At 42.2% G+C, this 18,890-nt stretch overlaps 1 protein-coding gene across 2 annotated transcripts in view; it reads right to left on the bottom strand.

The window, feature by feature from the left end:
* The window catches only part of LOC140209998 (protein phosphatase 1H-like), a 52,924-nt gene that overhangs the window by 13,173 nt on the left and 20,861 nt on the right, over positions 1-18,890 (bottom strand). For both annotated transcript variants that reach the window (XM_072278717.1, XM_072278718.1), the window contains exons 3-7: positions 17,874-18,200; positions 10,712-10,824; positions 3,638-3,722; positions 1,298-1,416; positions 495-558 (exon numbers count right to left, since the gene is read on the bottom strand). In XM_072278717.1, the coding sequence (XP_072134818.1) occupies positions 495-558; positions 1,298-1,416; positions 3,638-3,722; positions 10,712-10,824; positions 17,874-18,200 (708 nt within the window). The remainder of the gene's footprint in view (positions 1-494; positions 559-1,297; positions 1,417-3,637; positions 3,723-10,711; positions 10,825-17,873; positions 18,201-18,890) is intronic.

The raw sequence follows: 18,890 nt of genomic DNA, 5'->3' as shown, positions 1-18,890 counted from the left end.
GTCCGAATAAGAAGGCGAGGGAAGTGTGATGAGTCTAGCTAATGGAGGGGGGAGGGGTTGAGGAATGGAAGTGACAGACAGAGAGTTGGAGAGACCCTACGTGGAGTGGCAGGAATAGAAAAGGAACAAAGGGTGAGTGGGTTATTTGAAACTGATAATTCAATGCTCATTGATGTAACGCAATGTGAGATAAATTGATTTTCCCTACATAGCGATGCCTGAACTTCAATGATCATGGCTGTGAAGTGTTTTTGGGTTATGTCAAGAATACAAAAGGTGACTGCAGGCTATGGACCAAGTGCTTATAAATGGGTAGTATGGTCAGCATGGGCAAGGTGGGCTGAAGGGCCTGTTTCTGGGCTCCATGACCATGTTGTGAAAGAGTTTTGTTAACCTGTTGAAACACCAGAAATCCCTGGAATGCTCACCTCCAGATCGCAAATGTGACATTGAATTGTCAGTGATCGCAGCTTGCTTTTGGTTGCACCACTTACCTTTTTGCCTTCCCCATACACCAATGGGAACTTCAGGTCATCCTCTTCTATGGTCTTGTATGCCCTGCAGAAAGGAGGGGGCGGGAATGCAGGAATACATGTTGACTAGATCAGGAAATATTCATCTGCCCCTCATGGTGCTCAAGGTGCGAGTTGGACAAATGCATTATTTTTTGCAGCGGTAGTAAACCATGGAAATATTCATCTCATCTTGTGCAGGATCTCTGGAATAATCATCTTTCAGTTCACATCCAACACCAATCTGCCCAAATGTGCACACAAGGTGTTATTAGCAACTCACCCACCCTGCTGTCACCTACCAAACCCACTTACTCCTCTATCTACCGGGAAGATTGCAGCAGGTCAAACAAAACAGCTCAGCACCACCCACTTGAAGGCAATTCAGGAAGAACAATGAAGGTTGGTCTTGCCAGCAACATTCAAATCCTGTCCACTCTCCTGTCCATTCAGATTCCTCTTTCTTCAATCCTTTACATTTTCCACCTATCACCTCCCAGCTTCTCACTTCATCACCTGTCCCCTCCCCCCACCTACCTTCTCCCTCACCTGGCCTCAGCTATCACCTGTCAGCTTGTACTCCTTCACCTCCCCCCACCTTCTTATTCTGGCTTCTTCCCCCTTCCTTTCCAATCCTGATGAAGGGTCTTGGCCCATAATGTCAGCAGTTTATTCCTCTCCATGGATGCTGCCTGATTTGCTTGTGTTCCTCCAGCATTTTGTGTGTATTATTCAAATCTTGTAAAATGTCTAAAAAAAAAAAGAAATTGTTGGTCAACTCTTACCAGCCAGTCATGCTATAATCACGGAACAACATCTTGCGGCCAATTTCCCGGTGCTGAATTCTCCTTGGAAATTCCAAATGTGTGAACTCATTTCCAAGCAGATGTGGCTGTAAATATCCCTAGACAGAAAAAAATAATCTAGTAAAATCTTCCACAGGTTCAAATTTTTTCACCTAAGGTAGGATAGGTGATGGAGGACAGGTTTTTAAAGATAATTTTTAAGGAGGCATCGAAAGCTGGAGATTTAGGAAGGGAATTCTAGAGCATAGCTCTTGGTGTCTGAAGCCACCAATGGTGCTGTGAAGAACACTGGAGATCTAATAAAGGCCTGGAGCAGAAGGGTTGTGAGAGAATTGGGAGTTTTACGCATTTTACATACAGTAGATAAATGGGTCTATGGGGATGGGCTATTGCACTATGAAAGACTTGCTTACAGCAGGATCATTGGCACATAGTATTAGAAACACATCATTCACAAGAGACGCTTAAATTATACAAAATTATAAAGAATGAACATAATTTGAACAGAAAGAAAGCAACGTGCATTGTACCGTAAAAGTGGTCATAGTGTGGTTATACTGATTGAGGTTATGGAGATTGGTTCTTAAGTTGATGAAGGGAAGTAGCCATTATTGTGTCAGATTTTGGGCCTCTATACTTCCTCCCTGATGGCAGCCATGAGAAGATGACATGGACCAAATGGTAGGGATCTTTGATGATAGATATTACCTTCTTGAGGCATTGCCTTATGTAGATACTTTTGAGGATGGGGAGGGGTGACAGTTTTAGAATGGGGGATAGTGAACCAATATTGAGCACTGCGCTTTGTGAGAAAAATTGTAGTTTTACATATCAGTGGCCATATAGCTCCCGCACAACCACTGTCAGGTAGATGGTGGCTAGGTGAACAGGTTAATGGGGAGACTACAGAAACTGGGATTAGTTCCTAGACTGTGGCATATTATGCAACTGTGGCGGGACTGCTAAAACAATGGACTTTTTGGAGTTGACAATGGTTTGGAAGTCGACTGAGGCAATATTCCTGATCATTTACCCATTATACCTCGACATTCAGGCAGAGCTCTTGGGGATCACCCACTATCGAAGATAAGATGGAAATCAATTCCTGACTCCTACCCTCAGTGAGCTGTAGACTAATCTGGTCCAGGAGCCAGGGAGCTCTAGTTGCTCATCAACATGATGGGGCTGAGGTAAAAGGTTAAAGGAGCTGGATAGGATGGCTGGGCCCACTCTTATCTCCTATCAGATTCCTTTCTCTCCAGTCCTTTATCTTTCCTATTGTATCCAGAGAGCTGTGCCTGTCACGGCTCAGCACTGCCCTCTACCTGGTCGGAAGGCACACCACATGCCAGTCAACATTTCACCCCTCCCAACTAATCAATACACACTTAACCATTGGCCACCTTAATTGGATTAACCCTTCTAGCACCAAGCCGTTAGCCCCCCAGTGAATCGCCTGGGCCGGACCCTCCAGCTTCCTGACCTATAAAGGGTGCTACATGTGCTTGGCTCGCTCTCTTTTTTGCCATCCTCGAGGGACCACCCTGTTTCACTCCAGGCTGAAGAATGCAGAACAGCGCTGGAGACACATGGCGAGCTGTGCATTGAATAGGGTTTTGGGAGCGCTTATTGTTATTCCTGTAGCAGAGAGCCCTGCCTGTCCATAGTCAAGGGGTGGCAGGTATCGTAGTTACTTTTCCCTTGCTTGTATATGTACCTGTACTCTGTCCCCACACCGTTTTCCCGTGTATTGTACAGCCGACCCGACTTTTCCCACACTCGTCTATTCTAAGTGCATTTGTGCGGATATTGTAGCCGCTTGTGTTGTTCCCAAGCTCTCCTCCCCTCGTAAATAAAATCCTTATTGTTAAAACTGTGTGTTCAGAATCCTTGCCTTTGAGACTCAAAGAATCTGTCTCATTTCCATCACAACACCTACCCACCTGGCTTCACCTTCTAGCTATCTTCATTCCACTCCCCCCTTCCTTTTCAGTCCGGTGTCTCCTCCCTTCCTTTCCAGTCCTGAAGAAGGGTCTCGGCCTGAAACATCGACTGTTTATTCATTTCTACAGATGCTGCCCGACCTGCTGAGTTTCTCCATCATTTTGTGCATGGCTGCTAAGCAAAATAGTGAGGTCATAATATGAGAGATGCTGCAGATGCTGGAAATCCAAAGCAATACAGTTTGCCCAGCTTTCTGAGTGTGTTGCTTCGAATTTCCAGCTTCTGCAGAGTTTCTTGTGTTTATGTTTTGCTGCTTCCTCCCTTGTCACACTAACTCATATATCAAAGAAGTAAAGACAGGAGATATTTCCTTACTAAATACTGCAGTCGCTGCCGCTCTGATTCAGGAGTGAATTCATTAGACAGTGGGATAACTTCTCCATTACGGATTAGAATAGCCCTGGAATTAAAGATAACAAAATCATTAACAAACTTGGCAAAAGTATTTAGACAGACCAAGAGCTCAGGCACTTTGGGTCGAAATCTCGACCATCAGAACTGAAGCAGGGTCCTGACTATCCCATTGCCTCCCTAGGTGTTTCCTGACCTGCCAGAGACTTCCAGCAGCTTGATTTAGCTCCAGATCAAAGCATCTGCAGTCTCCTATATCTCTGTGTATTAAAAGAAGCTGTTTCCAATAATTAAAGGGCTAATAACCAGAGGGCAGAGGGTTGCAGGTTGCCAGTTAAAAACAGAAGCAACATTAGAAAATGGAGCATTACGCCATTCAGCCCCTCCATGGCTGCTCTGAATTCAATTTTTATGACTTTTTATTTCACATAGAACAACTCATGTTCTCAATATTATTTATGACTTATTTGTAATAATTATTATTGTAGTTGCTCAGTTTGTCTTCTCAAGCACATTACTTGTTTGCCCAACTTTGAGTATAATTTTTCATTGATTCTATAGTGCTTCCTTGTATCTGCTGTGAATGTGTGCAGGAAAATGAACCTCAGGGTAGAATATCGCGACATACAAGTACATTGTTATTAAATTTACTTTGAATTTTGAATTATGTCAGTGAGAATAAACTTGTTTCTGATTCTGATTCAATTAGATTACAACTGAACTGTTAATTCAGTGTCACTTTCCTGCATTAATTCGAAATCTCTCAATTCCTGTAACATCCAAAACATTCTTGGTTTTGAATCTATTCAGTGACTAAGCCTTTACAGTGCACTTGGATGGAGAATTTCAAAGCTTCACAGTCCTGTGGGTGAAGAAATTTCTTTCTTATCTTGGTTCTGAAAGGACAAAGTAAACAACACTTTTGAACATTTTAGCCAATGGGAAACATCACCCCTGCATCTACCTTGACAAGCAGTACATATTTCAATGAGATTATCTCTCCTGTAAACCCCAGGAGCACAAGTCTAGTCAGTTCTGAAACGAGAAATGCGTGGATATTGAGTGAGGACCTATGAGCTGTAGATGCACGATGTCCGGGAGAAGGTCCGTTCCTGGAGGATAGTGAATTTGCTTGAGTGGAAGGCCGATACTCATGTGCCCAACTCCCTGAAATGTGAATTGGATTTTAATTCACCTGCGGTGGTAAGTGGAAGAATGACAGAGGAAGAACAACATAGGCCTTGAGACATAGGAACAGAAGTAGGCATTCAGCCCTTCAAATTTGCTCCACCATTCCATCATGACTGATTTATTATTCCTGTCAACCTCATTCTCCTGCCTTCTCCCCATAACCTTTGACACCCTTACTAATCAAGAATCAGATGAGCTCTGTTTTAAATGTACCCAATCTTTTTATTTATTTATTGAGACACAGTGCAGCCCTTCGAGCCACGCGGCCCAGCAATCCCCTGATTTTAACCCTAGCCTAATCATGGGCTAGTGGCCAAGTGGTTAAGGCATTCGTCCAGTGATCTGAAGGTCGCTAGTCCAAGCCTCAGTTGTGGCAGCGTGTTTGTGTCCTTGAGCAAGGCATTTAACCATACATTGCTCTAGTGTCTGTGCGAGGAGTGGTGCCCCACACAGACTTCCAATCTGCGCCTTGTAAGGCATGAAAATGCCTGACGCAGGCCTCTCATGGTCTGAGTCGACATTCCCTTCCCTCCCCTAATCATGGGACAATTTACAATGACCAATTAACCTACTAACTGCTACATCTTTGGACTGTTGGAGGAAACCGGAGCACTCAGAACAAATCCACGCGGTCACGGGGAGAACATACAAACTTCTTACAGGCAGCAGTGGGAACTCCACAGTCACCTGCGGCAATGCAATTCACAGATTCATAACTCTCCAGACTAAAAAAATATTCCGCCTCACCTCCGTTCTAAGGCTACACCCTCCAGTCCTAGACTCTTCCACAATAGGAATCATCGTCTCCATGTCTACTCTATCTATGCCTTTCAATGTTCTAAACTCCAGCGAGTACAGGTCCAGAGGCATCAAATGCTCCTCATAAATTAACCCTTTCATTCCCGGGATCATTTTCCTGAAACTCCTCTGGATCTTCTCCAATGCCAGCTCATCCTTTCTTAGATTACGGGCTCAAAACAGTTCACAACACTCCACTGCAGTCTGACCAATGTCTTATAAAGCCTTAGTAATTAGCCAGGGGTTTTATCTAGTTTTATCTTTGCCTTTCCAAAGCAATCAAATATTTTCTTTTGCATTGGCTAGGTACATGATGCTGAGGGAGAGTGGCTGGTTAGAACAGAGGCTTTTGCTGTCATGTTAGCTAAGGCTTGGTAGATGGCTTTACTGCACCAGAGTTGGAAGACTGGTGGTTGTTTGAAGACAACCATCCTAAGGCGTGTAACACCACCTGCTCTCTGAGTGTTGCTATAATGTTTCATGTGAACAGTGCCAGAATCTGTCTGTGCTTTTCTTATATATCTATAAGGTCCATTTATCATTAGTTTCAATTTCTGACCTGATTAGATAGAGAACTGGCTTCACTAACATCATGGTCTGTGGGAGCTAGCTGTGTATAAACAGGTTGCTTGGGTCTGCTATACTGCAGCTGTGACTTCTAAAGTACCTCAGTGGGCTAGTCTATGATTGTGATGCAATGGCAAGACTCTCTTTTCATCACTTTAAGTTTGATTCGTGCAAAACATCCTAGAAATTTAAAAAGTTACAATTGCATCTCCCCTCCAGCTCCGTTCCCTCTCGTGTGTATTGAAGCACACTAAAAACAGATCATAGGCAAACGTAGCAACCATTTCCTGTAGAGTGAGTGCCAAAGAGCAGGAACAAGATTACTGGTTAGTTGCACAATCACAACTGCTGTGAAGAAGTTCAAGGACTCAGAATAGCATGCCACTGAAAGCCTTTCAGCCTATTGACTCTGTGCTAACTTATTTGAAGATCAACTCTGTTGTGTATTTGATGTTTCAGTAGTATTTGAGTAATATTGTAAATATATTGTTTGAGTAAGCCTCATATTCTTTAAATAATTTGCTACAGGTTTTATGTACTGTATAAATAGGTGAATTGCATACACCATCATGCTACTATGTGATACTTGTGCACCTCGCTTAAACTCGAAGTTAGACCACATTTCAGACTCCTATGTCCTCCTGTTACAAAACATAATAAACTCCCCCAGTCTTTCTCCATATTCTAACAATCTAATTCCCTTTGGCAAGCTATTACTGAAATGATTTTTAAATATTCTCCGCAAATCATGTTCTCAGTATTATTTATTTACTGCTATCTTCACTGATTTGCACAGATTGCCATCTTTTGTACATTGGCTGCTGGCCTGTCTTTGTTTTTGTGTGGCTTTTCATCTATTCCATTATATTTCTCAGGTCTACTGTGAATCAAGAAAATGAATCTCAGCATCAAATATAGTGACATATACGGTAAGTGCTTTGATAATAATTTTACTTTGAACTCTGAATATAGCAGGAATGATTTCAAAAACTCAATTTAATCATGTAAGAAAACATGTTCCCTTGTGCTTTCCTTGTTCTTTTGCCTGTCATCATAAAAATCTGGGCTCTCTAGCTTTTGCTTCATCAGTTTCCTTTCATCTACTCGATCTGAAGTCGCCAAACGTCTTCATAAAATCTCTCCATAGCCTTCTTTACTCCAAGGTGAACTATCATAGCTTCTTCAGTGATCCATTCCAGATAATCTCTCCACCGCTTGCTACAAAACTCCCCATTCATTCTAAAGCTCAGTAGCCAGAAATACAGAGGGGATTAAGTATTTTTAAACAGTTTTGGCCTAATCTCTTAAATGTTGTACTGTCTTTCCTATAAATTCTACTGTTCTATGACTGTAGAAAAGGGTCATAGCATAGGCGATGACAAACTATGCAGTTGGTGGCAATTCACTTTGGAGTTGTGTGGCAATTAGATAGACAGGGTTCATACTGTGGGTTAGTAGGCGAGAAGTGGAACAAGGGCTTCCAGATTATATGGGGAGGACGTGAGTGCAAAATAGCAGTTTCAATCATCAGGATGGTAGCACCATTGGTGAATCTATGGAATTTGTTGCTACGGGCAGCAGTGGAGGCCAAGTCATTGGGTGTATTTAACGCACAGATTGACAGGTATCTGAGTAGCTAAGGCATCAAAGGTTATGGTGAGAAGGCGGGGGAGTGGGACTAAATGGGAGAATGGATTAGCTCATGATAAAATGGCGGAGCAGACTCGATGGGCTGAATGGCTGACTTCTGCTCCTTTGTCTTATGGTCTTATGGTCTTATTAAGGGAGGACGGCTAGAGTAAAGTTCTGGTCACCTACATACAGGAAAGATATCAATAAGTTTGAAAGACTGCAGAGCAGATCTGCAAGGACTTTGCAGGGAGGTGGGTTATAGGGAAAGGTTGAATAGGTTAGGACTTTATCCCCTGGAGCACAGGAGAATGAGAGGAGGCCTTATAGAGGTATACAAAATTATGAAGGGTAGCAATAAAGGGTATAGATAAAATCTCATCTATATCTATAGAAATAGATAAGGTTTTTTTCCCCTCAGTTTGGGTGAGACTAGAATGAAGGTCGTTCATAGGCTTAGGATGAAAGATGAAATATACAAGTGAAATTTGAAGGGGAGCTTCTTCACTTCAGGCAGTTTGAGTGTGGAACGAGCTGCCAGCAGAAGTGATAATGCAGAATCAACGTTAACATTTACAAGATCTTTGGATGGTTACACAAGTGGGTGGGGGGGTTGGATGGATATAGTTCAGGTGCAGTTTGATGGAATAGGCAGGAGATCGGGTTGGCATAGATAGGATGGGTTGAATGGCCTGCTTTGTGCTGTAGTACTCTATGATTCTAATAGGAAGAAATGTGGAGGCAGAGGTGTAGTAGGTGAAGGCTTGAACGTTGAGGGCAAGTATCTGGCAGCCCTCCAAGTCCAGTATTGGTCACATTCCCCAGCAATCCCACACCTTGATCAGTCCTAAGACATCATGATCCAAGTTCATTGCACCAGAGAAAGGTGCCATAATTTCCTGAAATGGAAATCACATCAGGAGTGCAAGGGTGATTCATCTCTAAAGGGCCCAGATGGATATGGTCATTAGTAAGTTTTACTCTGCGTGAACTAATTTTAAGTTGTGTAACACTGTTTGAAAGTCAAGATAATTTTAGCCTTCTTAACTGCTTTATCGACCTGTTCAGTTTCCGTTATATTTGTGCATAAACAGCCCTGGCCATCACATTTCAGGCAGCTTCTTTAAACTGCTTCCATATTTATAATTTAGATCCTCATTCTTCTTCCAAAACCCAGCACTACGTACTTGAATTTACTAAGTACATTTTCATCAACAATTACTCACTTCCAAATTTTGTGTCTTTCGTAAATACTGAAATTTTCAACAAAATGTATTCTCATCCATGTTATTAATGGATATCAAAAATAGCAATTAGTTTTAAGATTGGTATAACTCTATTCAAACTAAACCAAAGGTTCAAGAAAAAGTTCAAAGGTTTATTTATTATCAAAACATGTATCCATATCCAGCTCTGAAATTTGTCTTCTCCATATAGTCATGAAACAAGAAGAACATGGAAGTCATTCAGAGAGAAACATCAAACTGACACCCCCCCCCCAACACATTCAAATGTATGTGAATACATTTGCACAACAAAACAGAAAAGGAGCGGGCAATAAAAAACACGGAATATTAAACCTGTAAGTCTGGAAAAAGTCCAGTGTCCATAAACGCAATAGTCCAAGCATTTGGATTCCTGGTTTTGTTGCCTCTTTAATCAGAAGAGTCTCAATATCATAAAAATCATCTGAAACCCTTCATGGTTTCAGGACATCTGAAAGGACTTCACCACTAATTAAATATATTGTGAAGTGTGATCACCGCTGTTTATCACACTGCTGCAAACTTCTACAAACAGTGATGGAAGAAATAAAGGATTGAGTAATAATAATAATTTTATATAATTCTTCATTGTATATGGAATGTATGTGGAAAATAAATTGATTCTGTTAAGTAGGGATGTATATGGAAAATATACAATGTATATGGAAAATAAATTGATTCTTGATTCTGTTAAGTAGGGATCAGTAAGGCTCAGTTCTCCACAGTGAGCATTGGACTGACTGACATAATCAAGTTTATGGGGAAGACTCAAATCCATAGCCTCCTGCCTCAGAGGCTTCAGTGCCTCTCGGTATTAGAATGGCAAGGTGCATTGACCTTTCGGTAGATGGGTTAGAGAAAGACAGCATAACCTTAATGGCGCAGTTCGAAGGAGTTTGCGGGAACAAAGGGATCTGGCAGTTGATAGGCAATGATCTTTGAAAGCGGTGGGAGTATTGACAGAAAAAAAGGAATAGCTCGTGGGATCTATTCAGAAATAAAGGAGTTAAGTCTGAAAGCCGAGAAGTGAAAACCCTTAAAAAGTTCTGGTTGGGCCTAACTAGAGTATTTCATCCATTTTGCAGCAGAAAGGATGCAAGGGCCCTTGAAGGAGTGCAGGGCAGTTTTATCAGTGTTTCCAGGAACGAGAGTCTAATTAAAAGGATGGACTGGAGAAGCGAGGATTGTTCTGAAGCAAAGGAAGTTCAGGAGATTACAAGTTTAAAATAAGGTAGGTAAAGGACTCCTCCTCACATCAGCTAATGATATAACAAATAGGGGAAAAATATTCAGGGTTGGGATAAGGGGTGGAGGGAATGTATGAAGGAACTTTGTCCTCACAGTCGTTGGCAATGATCTAGAATTCATTGCCTACGAAGTTAATGGAAATGATTGAAGAGTTCAAAATTAACCTGGATCGGCAATTGAGGGAATTAAATGCAGAGCCACAAAGACAGAACGGGACTGATTGGATTGCATTTGTTGGGTTGAATAGCCTCTTCCCATGTCAAAGCGATTCAATTGACTCAAACTCTGCAGTTCTAGCACAATCTACTGTAGTCCGGGACTAGGAAGCTTGGCTCTGTACCTGCTGTCACCTGCATTTGCCACGTAAATTTTTCCCAGAAGGTAGATAACCGCCAGTGCACAGCAGCCGCCAAGAATGCAGGAGGAGTTCCGCTCCCTTTCAATCTGTTTGTCCTGCAGCAACAAGAAAAGCCCATTCTTCAGACCAGGCACAGCAAGCATTACAGAGACCCCAAGTACTAATCCCCTAACAGCAGATCCCTCTCGAAAGCGTCAGAGCATGCAAGGAACCTTGCCAAATGTTCTTTCTTTGTGGTGGCAGGGCACCCTCTCTTATACATTCAGATATCTCTTCAAGTGTTGCTCATAATTAATAACATCCTTATCATGATATAAAACCAGCTTGCATTTCTAAGATATCTTTCATTATCTTAACCTGAGCACTTCATAGAAAATGAAGTTCAGCCACGAGTGCAAAATAGAAGCACAACAAGTTGGTGCACAGTCAGCTTCAATGAGCAACTTTGAATAATGAACAAATAATCTGGGTTGAGGGTTTGAATCCATTAAGATAATTGATCAGGATACCAAGGTGTTTCCCTGCTCTCTCTGAATAGCATCTGTATCCCAGTTACAATGTCTTGCCTAGAATTTAGCTCCCTTGACAGTGTACTACATTCGTTAGCCAGGGTACTGTGAGCTTACCTATGGCTTTGAGGTCTTGAACGTCTAACAATCTGGTTTAGGAAGTAAGGATGCTACCAATGAGTAATGATTTTGCTGCTAGACTTGTGATCCAGTTAAAACTAGGCAGCTTGGAAGTTTGATTTAATTTTTTAAAAAACAGGAAACAAAAAGCTATAAAGTGGGAATGAACACTGAAACCTTTAGGAAGAATACCCAGTCCACGCCAAATATCTGCCTCCAGTCCAGGCAGATGTTGATGACTTTTAACTTTGACGTCATCTAACAGAATGTTTTAACTGAATTTACATGGTAGATGACTTCAGTAGGCTGTTGCAATGAATAACAATAATTGTTCAGGATGGCTCATTATCAGCTTCTTAGTCAAACATATGGCTTAGATATTTAGAGTTGGGCGTTACGTAGGCAGGTGAAGGATGCAGGATACTCTGACATCCTCCCTCAGCTCGTTATGGTACAAAGAAGACAATTTTGGTTATGTTCCCTAGATTCACATAGGCCTGGAAAATTTCAGTGCTTTTGTTGCAACTCCATAGCCTGGATCATTTTCCTTGGAAGTCAGCCTGATTAACAGATTTTACATCCAATATTGGGAACGACATTCTGGAGTTAGCACAGGATCAGGAGGACAGCATCGAAACCCTCGGGCTTGGAGTGTGATTATGGAGGGTTTAAAGGCCTAGGTGGGACCCATAAGCAAAATGTTTCAGCTGTTGGGGTTCACAAGGCATGGACCATCCAGCTACCCACTGTTAGGGGATGAATTTGACCTCTCAGGCCTCATTAATGTTATTTAATATCTTATCTCTTGGGATTGGGCTTTCTGACCAGCCCTAATCTTACTATGATGGCAAAGCCCAGAGCTTAAAGAGTTGAGAACGTGCAAGGAATTTTCAGCAGGTCAGGCAGCATCTAAACAGAGAAGAATAAAGTTAAATTTTCAGATGAATGACTTTTCATCAGAACTGGTGATGTGAAAAAATCAAGTGTATTTAGAATTGTAGAGAGTGACAGGGTGGAGAGAAAACAAAGGGAACATTTGGAAAAGGGTAAACTAAACTGTACAAGTAGACTCATTGCTTCTGCCTGTTCCTGTCCCATAGTTACTGTATTTTTTCCTGTTCTAAATGCATTTTCCCTCTGTTCCACTTCAGTTCATGAATCTTTTGATGTCTTCCCTCACTTTGGCAGTGTCCTAGTTGGGACCAGGAAACTGTGGACATTTCATCCCCCCACACCTCCACCTCACACCCAGAAGGTCGGAAGGCCCTGTATCTCTTCCCTGAACAGAAGACCAACTAATCCCTCTCCATCACCACACTCGTCACATGGGTGAGCTCATTCTTATTTTAAACAACTTCTCCTTCAACTCCATTCACTTTCTCCAAGCCAAAGGTGTGGCCCTGGAAACCTGCTTTGCCCTAAACTCGGTTGCCTCTTTGTTGGATATTTGGAATGTCCTTGTTTCAGTCCGACTCTGGCACTCTATTGTTATGGTATATGGAAGGTTGTTTTGAAGATGTTCCCTAGGCTCACACAAGACTGGAAAATTACAATACTTCTGAAAGCTCTCAATTTCAAGGACCTAAACCTCATTCTGTACTTCCCGTTCTTGACTTCTACACCAACCCAGTCTTACAAGTAAAAGGGAGACCCTGCAACACAGCAGGTAATGCTGCTCCCACACAACTCAAGTGACCCAGGTTTCATTCTGACCTCTGATGCTGTCTGTGTGGAGTTTGCACACCCTCCCATTGACCACACTGGTTTCCCACAGGTGTTTGTGTTTCTTCCCATATCCCAAATATATTTTGGTTGGTAGGCAATTGACGACTGTAAATTAGCTCTAGTGTAGGTGACTGCTTAGATAATCGGGTGCTGGAAAGGTGGAGCTAATGGGCATGTGAGTAGAGAACAGGTTGCTGGGAAAGTGTGGGAGAACTGTGGTGAGTTGTTCTTAGAGTCAGTATAGACTCAATGGATTGAATGGCCTCCTACATTGTATAGAAGTATGAAATCTAATCAAGCTTATTGATTCCCATGAACTCTGAACTATCTCATCCGACCCCGTTTCCTACAAGGATTTCTTCTCATTCTTCCATTTTCTCGGTTTCCATCCTATCACTTTTGACGATGATCACACCAGTGCCTCTGAGATGCCTTCATTTCTCCTTAACCATGGCTTCCACCACCCCCCCCACCACCATAGATCAACAGGGTGCTCTGTTTCTGACACTCTCCTCTCCACCTACAGCCAAAACAAGGATAAGGTACTCGTTGTCATCACTTTCACGTTCAACCTCTAAATATTTTATCACTTCTTACAAGATTCCGTCTGTAGTCACATCCTCTCCTCCCTTTTCAGCATTCTGCAGAGAATATTCCCTTAATGTCTTTCATGACCACCAACCCTTTTCATAGTACTTTCCCATATAATTGTAAGAGCTGCATTACCAGCCCTCGTGCCAGTTCCGTTCCCATTATTTAGAGACTCAGTCTGTCAAGGTGAAGCAACCAAATGCTTGCTCATTTTCCGATCTAACATATTAGACCAGAAGACCATAAGATATAGGAGCAGAATTAGTTTATTTGGCCCATTGAGTCTGATCTGCCATTTCTTCATGGCTGATCCAATTTTCCTCTCGCCCTAATCTCCTTCCTTCTCCCCGTATCTCTTCATGTCCTGATCAATCAAGAATCTATCCACCTCTGCCTTAAATATACATAAAGACTTGGCCTCCACAAATGCCTGTGACAAAGAATTCCATAGATTCACCACTCTTTGTCTAAAGAAATTACTCCTCATCATTGTAAAAGGATGCCCCTCTATTCTGAGGCTGTGTCCTCTGGTCTTAGACTCTCACACCATAGGAAACATCTTTTCCACATCCACTCTATCAAGGCCTTTCACCATTCGATAGGTTTCAATTAGGTCACCCCTCATTCTTCTGAATTCTAGTGAATAGGGGGCTAGAACCATCAAACACTCTTCATATGACAAGCCATTCAATCCTGGAATCATTTTCGTGAACCTCCTTTGAACCCCCTCCAGTTTCATTCTAAGATAAGGAGCCTAAAACTGCTCACAATACTCCAAGTGAGTCCTTACCAGTGCTTTATAAAGTTTCAACATTACATCCTTGCTTTTATATTCTAGTCCTCTTGAAATGAATGCTAACATTGCACTTGCCTTCTTTACCACAGACTCAACCTGCAAATTAAACTTTAGGAAATCCTGCACAAGAATTCCCAAGTCCCTTTGTGCCTCAGTTTTTGTATTTTCTCTCCATTTAGAAAATGGTCAGCCCTTTCAATTCTTCTAACAAAGTGCATGACCATCACTTCCTGATACTGTATTCCATCTGCCACTTCTTAGCCCATTCTCCTAATCTGACTAGGTCCTTCTGTAGCCTCTCTGCTTTCTCAAAACTACCTGTCCCTACACCTGTCTTCATATCTTCTACAAACTTTGCAACAAAGCCACCAATTCCATTAATAAAATCATTGACATATAATGTAAAAAGAATCAGTCCCAACACAGACCCCATTGGAACATCATTGGTCACTGGCAGCCAACCAGAAAATGCTCCCTTTATTCCCCCTCTTTGCCTCTTGCCAATCAGCCACTGCTTTATCCATGCTAGAATCTTTCCTGTAATACCATGGGCTCATAGCCTGTTAAGCAGGCTCATGTGTGACACCTTGTCAAAGGCCTTCTGAAAATCCAAGTTCACAACACCAATTGATTCTCCTTTGTCTATCTTGCTTGTTATTTCTTCACAGAATTCCAATACATTTCTCAGGCAAGATTTTCCTTGAGAAACCCTGCTAACTACACCCTATTTTATCAAGTGCCTCCAAGTACCCTGAGACCTCATCCTTAATAATCGACTCCAACATCTTCCCAACCACTGAGGTCAGACTCACTGGCCTATAGTTCCCTTTCTTCTGCCTCTCTTCCTTCTTGAAGACTGGAGTGACATTTGCAATTTTCCAGTCTTCCAGAACCATTCCAGAATCTAGTGATTCTTGAAAGATTATTACTCATGCTTCCACCATCTCTTCTGCCACCTTTTTCAGTACCCTGGGTTCTAAACCATCTGGTCCAGGTGACTTATTCACTTTCAGCCCTTTCAGTTTCCCAAGAACCTTTTCTCTAGTTATGGTACCTTCACACACTTCATGTCCCCTGACACCTGGAACTTCCACTATACTGCTAGTGTCTTCCACAATGAAGATGGATGCAAGATACTTATTCAGTTCGTCCGCCATTTCCTTGTCCCCCATTACTACCTCTCCAGCATTGTTTTCCAGTGGTCCAATATCTATTCGTCTCTCTTTTACACTTTATGTATCTGAAGAAGCTTTTGTATTTAATATTATTAAATATTACTAGCTAGCTTACTTTCCTATGTCATCTTTGTCTTTTTTAGTATTCCATATTGCATCAATTACTCTTGATATAATCTCCTCTGCACTGATGAGCACAAGCACAGATTGGGAAATGCTTTGTAGAACACCTCCACTCATTCCATGAGGCAACCTCGACCTTTCAGCCACGCGCCTCTATCCCTTCCCCATTATGAACTCTGTATTTGGTCCTGTACTATTCCAGCGATGCCCAATGTAAGCCAAAGGAATGGCACTTTATTGTCTGGTTATGCATATTGTGGCCCTCAGCTATTTCAGATAACCAGTTTTTCCTGTTTGTTAGAACTGGTTATCAACTGGACAAGCTTGGCATTTTCTTCTCTCCAAAGCCACCCCCCCCCCAATGTAACCTAACATGCACCTCTATAATTCTGATGGACAACTAACCTGTTCCTCTTTGCACAGTGTGTTACCTGACTTGCTGAACATTCAGAATATTTTCTGTTTTCATTTCAGGTTTTCAGTATCTGCAGTTTTTAGATTCCCATTTAAGGGTTCCTACACACGCTACCAACATCAGCAGATTTAGTCCTCTTTGCCCTTTTCCAAAATCCACACTTCCTGGATATTAAATTTCAACTGTCCTGTCCTGCCTTCCCCTGCTTAACCAGATTGGTTTTCAGTTTAACTTCTTCAGATCCCAGGTAGTTCATAGCTGTTGGTGTTAGGTATGATACAGTGACATTACAGGATAGGGTTTGAACTATATCATATCCAGATATCTATTGATCAGATATGAGAAGTCATATCCACTTTAATAGCTAGTAACTACAATGAGCTAATCAACAATTTAAACCAATCTGGAACAAAGTTAATATGAAACTACTGAATTATTTTAAAATTCCATCTGGTTCATTAGTGGCCTCAGGCAAGCACCAATGTTAATAACATTGGAACATTTAGAAAGTCATTCCTTTTCGCAGTAATTAGGAGTGGAAGCTGTTCTTGTCAGCAATGCAGTTAACCTAATCAAAAATCCCCATTGACCCCAGACATACTCTCTTCTCCTCCTTCCCTTTGAGAAGGTACGGACGCCTGAAAGCATGAAGCACCAGGCTCAAGAGAGCTTCTATTCCTCTGTTATAAAACTTTTGAATGGTCCCCTATTGAATGGCAATGAGATGGACTCCCGACCTCACAACCTACCTCGTTACGACTCCACCTTATTGGCTGCCTGCACTGAACTTTCTCTGTGCGACACAATCTGTTATTGTTTCACCTTATACTATCTCAATGCACTGTTGTAATGTATTGATTGTACAAATGGATGAAAGACAAGTTTTTCACTGTACGTATACATGACAACAACCAACCTGTTTACCACTGCCCGCAGCTTCCAAACAGAAGCAGGCATTAAATTGTTCTTGCGTTCAAATCTCTGAACCTGGACCTGAATCATCTGTTATCCATCTTACCTGACACTACAACCTCAGTGATGGCCAGAAGATGCTTTTAGGAGCTGCTTAAAAAAAGGTAGAGCATCTGGCCTGTCCCCTAAAACCCTCACTAATTTTCATAGATGCACCGTAGAAAGCATTCTTCTAGGGTGCATCACAATCTGGTATGGAAGTTGTCCTGTCCAAGACTGGAAGAAGCTGCAGAAGATCGTGAACACAGCCCAGCACATCACACAAACCAATCTTCCGTCCTTGGACTCACTTTACACCGCATGCTGCCAGGATAATCAAGGATATGATCCACCCAGCCAACACACTTTTTGTCCCTCTTCTCTTTGGGAGAAGGCTCAGGAGCTTGAAGACTCGTATGGCCAGATTTGGGAACAGCTTCTTTCCAACTGTGATAAGACTGCTGAACGGATCCTGACCCGGATCTGGGCCATACCCTCCAAATACCCGGACCTGCCTCTCGGTTTTTTTGCACTACCTTTCTTTCCCTTTTCTGTTTTCTATTTATGATTTATAATTTAAATGTTTACTATTTACTATTGATTTGTACTCCAGGGAGCGCAAAGCACAGAATCAAGTATCGCTGTGATGATTGTACGCTCTAGTATCAATTGTTTGGCAACAATAAAGTAAAGTAAACTAAAGCACCTAAGCCCAAGACGTTACGGTCCCATAGCTCACCATCTGCTTAAAGGCGCTTTCTATTGCACCAATGACCAGGTACTCGTGCGAGATTTCCTTCTCCAGCTGGAATCGTGATTCACTGTCAGTGGGAGGTTCCCAGTCCCCCTGATGTTCTAGACTCTTTGTGCCGTCTGCCGTTACCGTCTCCGGGTCATTGGAAAGGCAGATTGGTGGTGGTACGTCACGGTCCTGCAGGATGTCGACAATGTCGCGCAGCTGTTCACAGATGTGGAGGTGGAGCCGTCTCGAGGCCATGACAGCAGCACCGGTGCCCGCATGGCCATCAAACAACGCCCAGTAGTGGAACGTAATTCCACTGCCTCCCTGGGGGAGAAAAACAATCACAGAAACAGAACAACTTCCGCTATATGGCGAAGGTTCCAATCCTCTAGGTTTGCATCTAGGATCTCAACCAATGCCAACAAGTGACATGGACGCTCAACTCACTCTCAGAGTTTATGGCGTTCCCACTGCTTCACATAACATATAGTTCAGACAATGCTTCTTTGCTCACAAGCTGCTCTGCACAATTGAGGGGTCATGACTTCTGGATGTTTTTGTTGCTTTTTATTCTCGGTTATTAAAATCAGGGAACTCAAAGGAGGATGAAAAACCTGCATTCTGGTGAGATCTTTCATAATCTTAAAACCTCACAAAGTACTTGACAACCAATTAAGTAAATTCTGAAAGGAGGTTATTATCATGCAGGATGTACTGCAGCCAATTTATGCACTTCTAATTTCTCGAAATAATGTCTAGTATTTTTTTGTTTGTGGCAATGACAGGTAGATAATGGGCAGAGTGCTAGAGAGGGAGTGTTCTTCAACGCAGCATTGTGCGATATTTTACATCCACCAGATAACAGATGGAATCTGGGTTTAACATTACAATCAAAAGACTGCATGCGAAGACACATAATTATGGTCTCATGCCCAGGACTAGGCGACAAGTGCATGAATTTCTATTCCTATCTGACGAAACTTGACGGGGTGTTCTAAGTGGCATTAGGTCTTA

This window comes from Mobula birostris, chromosome 14 (assembly GCF_030028105.1).
Source record: "Mobula birostris isolate sMobBir1 chromosome 14, sMobBir1.hap1, whole genome shotgun sequence".
Lineage (NCBI taxonomy): Eukaryota > Metazoa > Chordata > Chondrichthyes > Myliobatiformes > Myliobatidae > Mobula > Mobula birostris.
Note: the sequence above shows the minus strand (reverse complement) of the source record. Positions and strands in the feature narration are given on the sequence as shown.